The sequence below is a fragment of the Sphaeramia orbicularis genome, chromosome 4 (genome assembly GCF_902148855.1).
Source record: "Sphaeramia orbicularis chromosome 4, fSphaOr1.1, whole genome shotgun sequence".
NCBI classification, from domain to species: Eukaryota; Metazoa; Chordata; class Actinopteri; order Kurtiformes; family Apogonidae; genus Sphaeramia; species Sphaeramia orbicularis.
Window position 1 is genome coordinate 4933893 of NC_043960.1, and position 10475 is coordinate 4944367.

A 10475-nucleotide genomic window follows, 5' to 3' on the forward strand; every position below is an offset into this window, starting at 1 on the left:
TTAAACCAAACTAACCAATGCAATGATATTTATCCATAATATAAAACTATATTCTGACATTAGTCATTATTGTTTTGTATCCCAGACCCCTGTTAGAAAAGAAACACCTGAATTCAACATGTCCACATACTTTTGTCCACATAGCGTAGAACCCCTCACACCTTAACGTTGTTGACTTTCTTCTGGGATTACACTTGATGATGTTTGTGCCAAGTTTTTCTTTTGTTTACATTTGTCAGTGTTCACGAACTGCTCGCGTTTTCCTTTGTGTGCTTTACTCCGTTACACTACTATGTTAATAATAACTCTAGTAAGAGGCTTAGCAGGAGCCGCAGAGCATAGATCACTATGAGCGCACTGCATGAGCTCTGCAGAACCCCCCCAAAAACCTGCCAACGAATGTGAAGCTGTGTGTGTCTGCGCAGTCGTGAGCGGCGTGCGAACTCAGACTGCTCGAGTTAAAAAGCACAACTGCAGTAGTTTTAGCGATCGGGTACTTAGATGACTCGTCCGTCAGCTTTGTATGTGAACTTCTGATGCACAATATCTACTGATCTTTGCTTCTCGCCCTCTTGATGAGTTATTGATTTCTTCATATGTCGGTAATGTAGGTACAAATAAGGTGCAGTTCTTCGCTGCTGATGCCGCAGTGACCGCCAGAAGCATAATAACATGTCAAAATGTGATTTAAAGACAGCACATTAGCATTTGCATCGTTAGATTAAGCTACACTTATATGTTTATCCTCTATTACACGGGTGTCGAACTCATTTTAGTTCAGGGGCCACATTCAACTAAATTTGATCTGAAGTGGGCCGGACTAGTAAAATAATATAACAGAATAATATATAAATAAAGTCAACTCCAAACTTTTCTCTATGTTTTAGAGCGAAAAAAGTAAAATTACATTATGAAAAGGTTTACATCTACAAACTATCCTTTCAAAAGATGTGAATAACATGAACAAACTGAAAAAATAAGTGTAATTTTCACAATATTCTGCCTCAGTTTATCATTTCCACTTGTACATTATAACGTACAGATCACAGCGGATCTACAAACACACAAAATATTTACTAAGAGGCAGAATCTTGTCAAAATTGTACTTCTCTTAAGACATTTCAGGTTATTCACATTTTTTTTGCAAAATTATACTTTGTTTTAGTGTAAATACATGAAAATATTTACATTTACAAAGAGAGAAATTTGGAGTTGTCATTATTTCTATGTTATTATGATAGTATTTTACTGGTCCTGCCCACTGGAGATTGAATTGGTCTGAATGCGGAACCTGAACTAAAAGGATCGTTCATATTTTAGTGTAATTTTTGCTTTTCACAAATTTATCCCAAGGGCCAGACCGGACCCTTTGGAGGGCCGGATTTGGCCCCCGGGCCGCATGTTTGACACCTGCGCTCTGTTAGTTCCATTTTCACTGTTCTAGGAGTTTAAAATTAGTCAAAAAATGGTTAATGTTGCGACGTTTTAGGATTTTGACAAGTTATTACACTCTTGCAGTCCTGGCTTCAGCTGCTACATGCATCACTGAATTAGCAATAAAGTTTCTAGATGCCTGTTTATTATTAATACAGATAATTTGTAGGTTTAAGCTCCATAGAGTCTGCTCATTTTAACAGTAGTGGGTTTTGAACTGTTGTGGGTTTTCTTCATATGACTCTCATCAGACTGCGACAGACTGGACTTTTTCAAGCACGAGGTGAATAAAAGCAGTGGCTCCTCAGAACCAGCTCCATTTTCTGATGTTATGAACCCTTCGCTGCAGCCATATTCCAGTGTTGCACAAATAACACAAATTTAATTAATTACGGTTAGCTTTGTAGATGCCAGATCCTCAAGTCTGGAAAGTATCAACCATGACTAAGTATCCTAGGACTAAAAACACAGTTCGGTCCTTCGACACACTGGAATAAGGGTTTCTAAATTGTCAAACTAGAAGAGAACACAGTACCAAAGACGCAGCTCTGAAGCCACATCAACTGGAATAAACACACACCCTTTGTATGAACTTCACGATTAAGACTGTCAGAATTAAATTTAAGTTCAAGTTTCTTTATAAACGCTTTATGTCCAAGTCATTTGATCTTTCAGTACGACTCCGAATACCTCAGTATACTTCAATCAGATCAGGTAGGTTTCAGTGACGCTTTGAGTGGTGAGAAAACGCAGATGCATATCAGTGACGGTCAGTTCTAGGCCAGAGTTTAGTGTCAGAAGAGCAACTGAATGAGGTAAACTGGTGTTTGGATGGGATGTGACCATGTGAGATGAGCTCCTTATATTTGTAAAGAACTGTTTAACATTAAAACTCAGTCATGCAAAGTCACTGTGGGGTTCTTTTGTTCTCAGAGGCTCTGGATTGTGTGTGCATGTGTTTCTTCTGGTGAATTTAAGATTAACTTGTTTGGTTTTAAGCAGCAGCCTGTGTCCAGTTATTGTCACTGATCAAAATTTAGCAAAATAAACTGAAATCAAGAGAGAAAAAATGCTAAAATATGAAAATATACATCTTCCTGTTGCAGCTCAGATGGGTTTATGCTAAAGGTCAAAGGTGAAATTGTCCCATCATTACACAAGCAATAAAATGTCCAAACTAATCTTTAAAAAACACAATCTCCTGCAGGTGAACTCAGGTGTTACAGGTGGCCAAGATCTTCAGTCACATGGTAGGATGAGGACACTTGTTTGGGTCAGTTATGTTCAGTGTTCAAATTAATGACATAAAATATTAAACTGGCACAACTGACACTAGTCGCTTTTCCATTGACCCTCAAATTGCATGAATATAATTTGCGCATAAAAATTTAACTAATGGAAAAATGACAATTTCGCCAAAACTCGTTTTTTGATTAAAAGTTTTGGAGCCAGCAAGAGGTGTTTTTTTTGGGTGTAGTGAAATTGGTGTATCTCACAAAACTGCAATGGAAAGACCTTTTTCTGCAACTAGTTAAATGAATGAAAAAAAATGATGTTGACAAACGTTACAAGCGAAAAGAGTTTTAAAAGAAACATGGTGCTGTATGTGTGGACACACCAGGAAACTGAATCATTTTTGAATCTGATATGGATTAGAAGGGTAATATATAATAATAATGAATATATCTGTTAATCAACATATTTATGTACATCACTGTTTATGGAATGACTTGTCATGTCAACTCGCAATATGATCGCATTTGTGATTTAACGGAAAAACCAACATTACGCACTTATGTTTTTTCAACATTTACAAAATATCAGTAAAGTTATGTCCAATGGAAAAGCGACTATTGTGTCAATCAGGTTTTAGGTTCAAAAACCTGGTTTACTTAAAAGGCAAATAACTTCAACAGATTTCTTGGAAAACATCAAGCAAAGATTTGCTGAACTCGCATCAAAAATGTTTAAAGTTAATTTGTGAACACTTGGTAAATAGTATCGTAGGTTTACGGTGGGACCTTGATCTAGTTTCAGGGAACCAGTTACTACTTCTTGCCATCAAATACCCGTGACCTGTTTTGGTCGTGACTGCAAATTTACAATTTTTTCCTGCACTGAATAAAACAAGTCAAGCAAGTTGAATTTTCTTAAGTTTATTTTAACACAAAGATGCACAATGTGCTGAGTTCAGTCTACATGTTTACTTCAGCTTCTTCTTGGGGCGAAGGTTGTTGGTATGTCCGCACTTCTTCTTGCGGCAGTTGACAGCACGGGGGTGCAGACGGGCATAGCACCTGAAAAACAAGACAGATTAAAATTAAATATAAAGCAACAGAATCAAAATTAGGAAATGCAACTAATCAACAAGTTAATTCTACATCTCTCCGGACAATTGACGATTTTTTCTTGTGCTAACAAGTTATTAGAATGTACTTGAATATAAATAAGAAATCTATATGTTAAGGTCCAATTTATCACCATCATTAGCCTTTTAATAATACTTAAGCTTCTGAGGTCAGTAAACTCAAGTTCACTACAGCCATTCATATCCAACGACAGCACGATCATGTGTTTATTAGACAACAGATCACTTTATATTTAGGATTGGACTTACTTGCGGCAAATCATCTTGTCGCAGTTGTATTTCTGGGCCAGCTGCCTGAGTGAAGGCTCAATGATACCACCACGCAGACGCAGAACCAGATGCAGAGTGGATTCTAGTGGAAAATGAAAACATCTTGATCTCAAGTTCAGTCACATACATAGAAAGCACATCAGAGGGTCATCCATGCCTAGGATTAGTACCATATCTACATGCGTAGATGGCTCACGGTTTGAGGATGTGAGGACAGGAACAAATAAAAACAAAATAAATGCCTTGTGAAATGGAAATATTTCTAATTATGTTTAATGGCACTGACGCATGGTTTGTGGAAGAATCTATTTTTAAGTTAACTTAATACTTCCTAAACAATCATATTCAGTACATCCAGCCGTGTCCTGGCTGAGTCATTACCTTTCTGGATGTTGTAGTCTGACAGTGTACGTCCATCCTCCAGCTGTTTGCCAGCGAAGATCAGACGCTGCTGATCAGGGGGAATTCCTGGAAAAAACAAAGTTACATTTTATTTTAAGATGAACAGACAGACAGATAGATTATTGATCCAGAGGGAAATTCAAGAACAGTAAAGGGTTCACACACAGTTTTGCAAGAATTAGTTTTACTGGTCCCTTGATGTATTTCACTGAAATGTTAGCCATGGAACCAACTCTACAATTATATGTGGCCTGAATTTGACAATGTATTAAAGACTCTTCAACCTAGGCTGAAGACAGTTGTTTTGAGCCTCAAAATAATTATTCTTTGTTTGCTTTATGATTATAGTGTACAAACTTCACCTGTCATTTAACGTTTCCCAAAAACTGTACCTACAGTTATATTAGTAAACTATGTACCGATTTCAGCGTAGAAAAAAATAGCCAAGTGCAATCACTTCTACGGGTTTATTCCTGAACCCCAGTTGTTATTCTCTCATACAACTGGCAAAGATTCTAACTCAAGTCAGTCTTACACGTACAAACTTGGCTTGGCTATGGTCCACAGTATATAGCACCTAACTGACCATTTCTTACATCGATGGACTGTTTTCTAATAAAGTTTCTGTTACCTTTAATGATCGTCTATCAAGCTTCATAAGAGATTTACAGTAAACTTCATCACTGGATGACAAAGTGTTCGCCAAGTTTGTACAACTGGAGCTTCCGTTGCTAACAGGCTATCAAGACTCCTTCAAAGACGTGTATTTCAACCTACCTTCCTTATCCTGGATCTTTGCCTTGACATTTTCAATAGTATCGCTGGGCTCAACCTCGAGGGTGATGGTTTTCCCCGTCAACGTCTTCACGAAGATCTGCATGTTTGCAGGCTGTTGAGAGAAAACACCAAACTTAGCCCCGGCTAGCTAGTTAGCCTGCTGACCACACGGTAAGTGACAGCATACAGAAATAACGGAAAATTAAGTCAAATAGACAAATTGGGAATTGAGCACACATAATTAAAGCATAGCGGTCATTAAACTGAACATTAATACATTTATAACCTGCGTTTACAGCCTTGTGCTAAAAGCTTGTGTTAGCTAATGTTAGCACCACAGTGGACAGGGTGAGGGGCCTCGCCACATGCGTACCGTTAGCGTGGACCTTAGTTACAATTAGCTGTTTCCTACGCTACAATACCAGCGAAAATGCTTAATATATAAATACACCTGACATACGAAAGTTATTGTGTGGATTTTAACACGTTCATGAGCCAGTCTGGCTCTAAAACCGATAAGTATATTCTGGACACAACGTGTACCCACCCGGCCGCTAGCTGAGCCTCAACGAAAAGAGGCCGGAAGAAGAAGACGTTCAAGTACGTCACTTCCGTCTGTAGGTAACGTAGAAATAAAATAGTGCGTTAATATATTTTTTAAATTAAATTTTACATTTTCCCCGTTTTTACCACCCTGTAAACGCAACATATTTTTTTTTAACATTCTTTTTATATATAAAAAAAATATTCTAGCATGGAGGTCAGCAGTGTCCAGTTTAATTCAATTAGAAAGCACTGAACTAACAGACATAATAAACATTTAGTTTATTTTTAAGATTTCCCGACACTGGTAATTTTCCACTTTCCTGAGTGCCTTGTTAGACTGTAATCAGGGTTAATGTATGTTCCTAGAACCAACGTATTTGCCTCTTGGCTGACACCTGCTGTTTTAATGAAGGAATTTAGTTTTAGTCCCATTGTCATGAAGATGAGCAAAGCATTATGAGAATTTCTTGTGAGCGATGTATCTTGGCCTGAATACAATTTGATCAGTTATATTCTATAAATAGATTTTATATAGTATCCCGTGTAGATTTTAGTGCAGCTGTGATCAGTTTTATATATTGTTTATGTATTTATGTATTTTTAACTATCGCCCTTATATGTAATTACATTATTTTTTCAAATGCAAATAAAACCATACAATAAGAAGCCCGAAAATTGATATTGTAAGTTAATCCAAGATGTTAAATTATGTATAAGACTTTCAAAAAGAAAACAGATCCAAGGCAACCTTCTGAATAAAAAAAAATAAAATAAAATAAAATAGGAGCCTTTTCAGATGTGGTTTTTATAGTGAAATTCTACAAATATTGATCATGTTTGCATGTGTTAAAGTAGAGCAGGGTTCCAACCAGCTTGTGGCACAAACAGCCTGAGTCACTCATGCTTTGAGTCATCAGCATAAAACTATTGGTACTGGTAAATATTTTGTCTGCTCCTTTTGGTATTCTTGTCTTTTTTCCAGATCAACAAAAACATGGAAAGTATTAATTTTTATTTGGGAAGCTGGCTTTTGTGTGAGGTGTGGCTTTTGTTCTTCCTTACTGTCAAATAAAACAGATCAGTTGAACTGTCTTGTTTGATTATTCATTGCATTTGCTGTGGTAACTGGACACCTTGACATGCATTTGTTTCTCAGCAGGAGCAGCAACAGTATCATCATCATCGAGTTCCACAGGACGAAGGTTTCCATGGTGAGGCATTGTAGTATTTTTCACCTGCTTCTGTACAAAAGGACCGGCTCATCTGATGTGCTACAATAACCGTGAAGAGGACAGTGGTATCTGACATGGCTCAGGTGGTGAGAGCACAGATACCAGCCCACACAACCTGCAAAGAGCGCCTCTCTTCAAGCCACATACCGTTTCTAGATAACCATCCAAATGCTTTTTCAACCTGGTTCCAAGAGGACTTCAAGCCTTACTCTGTACAGAAGCCAGAATGTACTCGTGTTCCCGCCCAGACCCAGGTGTGCCTCAAGGACCTAAAGCACATCCCAGAGTACCAGACAGAAACACTGACGTCCTTCCAGCCTCCTCCGCTGCCTCAGATCCACCGCATCCAAACACTGAGAAAATTCATCACCAACTTCAAGATGCAGACAGATCCTGGAGAGGTTACCTTCTGCACCACCAACCACTTTCAACTCCAACCCAAACCCCTTCAGCCTCCGACCAAAGCTGTCCCACCGACATCCTCCCTCAAGAACATGCAGCACATGGAGAAGCTTCCGGAAAGCACCCAGAGAACTTCCTACACCCCCCACCACGGTTCTACTGTCATAAAACCCACCATGAAACACCTCGGTTAGTGACTCTTATTCTTCATTTTTCCAGTTACATTGATAATCCACATTGAGCAGTAGCATCTTTTTATAACTGATGCTTGGTTTGCAAGTAATTCTAAAGATGTGGGGCTGGTTTCATGAAGGTTTTTTAGATTATGGTTTCAAATTTGCTTAAATTAATCAAGTGCAGGGGTGTCAAACATGTGTCCCGTGGGCCAAAACCGGCTCGTCAAAGGTTCCTATCCAGCCTGTGGGATGAATTTGCAAAGTGCAAAAATTACACTGAAGATATCAACAGTCAAAGATGTCAGACTGGTTTTAGTTCAGGTTCCACATACAGACCAGTATGATCTGGAGGAAAATAATATCTTAATAACCTATAATTAATGACTCCAAATTTTCTTCTTGGTTTAATGTGAAAATAATATTACATTATACCTATAAATAATGACAACTCCATTTTTTTTGTTGTTTTTGTTTTAGAGCAAAAAAAACATTAAATTTTGAAAGTATTTATATTTATAAACTGTCCTTTAACAGTAAAATGTGAATAACATGAACAAATAGGAACAATGTTAAATGTCTGAAGAAAATTCAGTGCAATTTTACCAATATTCTGCCTGTTACTAAATGTTTTGTGCCTTTGTAGATCTGATCTGTAATGCACATGCATAAATGATAAGTTGAGGCATAATATTGTTAAAATTTCACTTATTTTTTTTAAGAAATTTCCATTTTTGCAGGTTGAGTTGTCATTATTTATAGACTAATATGCTATTATTTTACTGGTCTGGCCCACTGTAGATCAAACTGGGTTGATCAAAAATGAGGTTGACACCCCTATACTATGATCTGAAAGTTGTATAAATCGTAAGTTGAGGCACAATATTGTTGAAATTGCACCTATTATTCTGAAGAAATTTTAGGTTGTTCAGCTTACAACAAAGAGAAAAATTTGAAGTTGTCATTATTTATAAGTTGCGCTGTTATTGTACCGGTCTGACCCACTTAAGTCACTCAAATTGTGCTGTATGTGGCCCCTGAACTAAAATGAGTTTGACACCCCTGGTCTAATGCATGATCATAAAAACGACATATTCTGTTCCTGAAAAAGGTATCAACACTACATCAAGGCTTATGTAGATGGTCCACATAAGCCTTAAAGGTCTACAGTGTAGACCTTTGTTCACACGGTAACAGTCAGTGTAGTGACACTGAGACAAAACCAAGACTTTGAGGCTAAAGTTGAGACCAACATAGGGTGAGACCGGGTCAAAACTGGGACCAGAATTACACATTGATATTGTTTATGGCCTGAGATGACTTCAAGAACTGGCAAAAACTTCAAGCCACAGTAGTGATGTTAACTAATAAACTAGAAAATTAACCAGAAATTTTTGGATGTCCCTAGTTCTGAGGTTTTGACTGATGTTAAAATAAAATTCTGAGCTGTCTTTGTCTAAGACTGAGGCCAAGGAGAAATGATTCTGACTCTCAAGACCTTCATAACGTCTCAGACCTCCAACCCAACTAACCTGACTGACACAGAGGAGGAAACAGGGCTCATTTATGGTCTGTTTGAATAAATGAAAGGTGAGGAGGCAATAATGTAATAATAATAATAATAATAATAATAATAATAATAATAATAATGTAAAGCACTTTAGATGCCTTGAAAAGCGCTACAGAAATCTAACCCATTATTATTATTATTATTATTATTATTATTATTATTATTATTATTATTATTATTATTATTATTATTATTTATTAAAATGTTTATAGAAAGTACTTTAAGATGCTGTAAATGTAAAGGACATTAATATAGGTTATTTTAAGTCATTTACATATTTATTTTCATAAATTCCTAACTCCTGCCTCATAAAGAGTCAATATTTTTTCCCACATTACCAGACTTCTGAATTTGGTCTGTAATTCTCAAAGTCCAAGTCAGCGGTTTGAAGCCACGATTTTAGTTTGGAAAAGTAATTCACGCACAGTGCACAGCAAATTAGTTTTTACTTAAAATAACTAAGAGTTTAATGACTTTATACAACAAATTTTAGACATGTAGATCTTTGTGAAACTGGTCTTTGGGTGTATAATCCCAAAATCGGTACAAAGATCTCTCTATAAACAGTATTTCCTGATAATGTATAACAGAAGGGAATCTCTGTAAGCATTTCATTCTGAGTTCTGTGTTAGTAAGCGTGGTTTTCTCTCTAGATAATGGCTTTCCCACAATACGGGGGGATGGGAATCCCTGCAGTTTTGTCTCCCATTACAACGACGTCTTCCATGGAGCTTCAAGTCATCGTACTGAACCTGTGAGAAAGGTAAAAGCAACAGCAGTAGGTTTTAGGGTCAACAGCCGAACACTACAAGGCTGGAGTTCAGGGAATCCTTTGAGTTAAGAAACAAGAAAACAATATTCACCATGAGCTAACCTAGTAAACAATTTTATGTCATTTCTGTCTATTGTCAATGTCATTTTTATTTCTTTAACCCATAAGGACCCAGTGTGACTTTTATAGTAGTTCCCAAATGAATTTTTCTCTCTCATTTAACCTTTCCTAAGTGATTTATCATCATTTATTTTAATTTTATCCTCTAAATTTTGCATTTTTTTCTGGTGAAAATCCTCTATTTTCCTACGTTTAACCCATAACAACCCAGTGCTAGTGCCGTGGCAGTTTCCAAACGATTTTTTCTCTATTTTGAACCTTTTTTAAGTGATTTATCACCATTTACTCTAATATTGTGCTCTGCATTTTGCATTTTTAACCTCCTAAGACCCAGCTATGGGTTTTTTGTCCACATTTGTGGACAAGAGTTTCACAACTTTATACAAAAAAAAAAGAAAAGAAAACTGTC

At 36.9% G+C, this 10475-nt stretch overlaps 1 protein-coding gene across 1 annotated transcript; it reads right to left on the reverse strand.

The window, feature by feature from the left end:
* Positions 1–3574: 3574 nt before the first annotated feature.
* On the reverse strand, positions 3575–5851 carry LOC115417746 (ubiquitin-60S ribosomal protein L40). The gene is made up of 5 exons (XM_030131795.1): positions 5799–5851; positions 5252–5363; positions 4454–4540; positions 4052–4154; positions 3575–3731 (listed from the first exon to the last, which is right to left on the reverse strand). Exons 2-5 carry the CDS (start codon positions 5352–5354, stop codon positions 3638–3640), a joined length of 387 nt encoding a protein of 128 aa, XP_029987655.1. The 5' UTR covers positions 5355–5363; positions 5799–5851; the 3' UTR covers positions 3575–3637.
* Positions 5852–10475: the final 4624 nt, after the last annotated feature.

Coding starts and splice junctions, on each gene's coding strand:
- LOC115417746 (XM_030131795.1), bottom strand. CDS start 5,354: ATGCAGATCTTCGTGAAGACGTTGACGGGGAAAACCATCACCCTCGAG. Junction 4,541..5,251: donor AAAGATCCAGGATAAGGAAG/GTAGGTTGAAAT, acceptor TGTTTTTTCCAG/GAATTCCCCCTGATCAGCAG. Junction 4,155..4,453: donor AGACTACAACATCCAGAAAG/GTAATGACTCAG, acceptor ATTTTCCACTAG/AATCCACTCTGCATCTGGTT.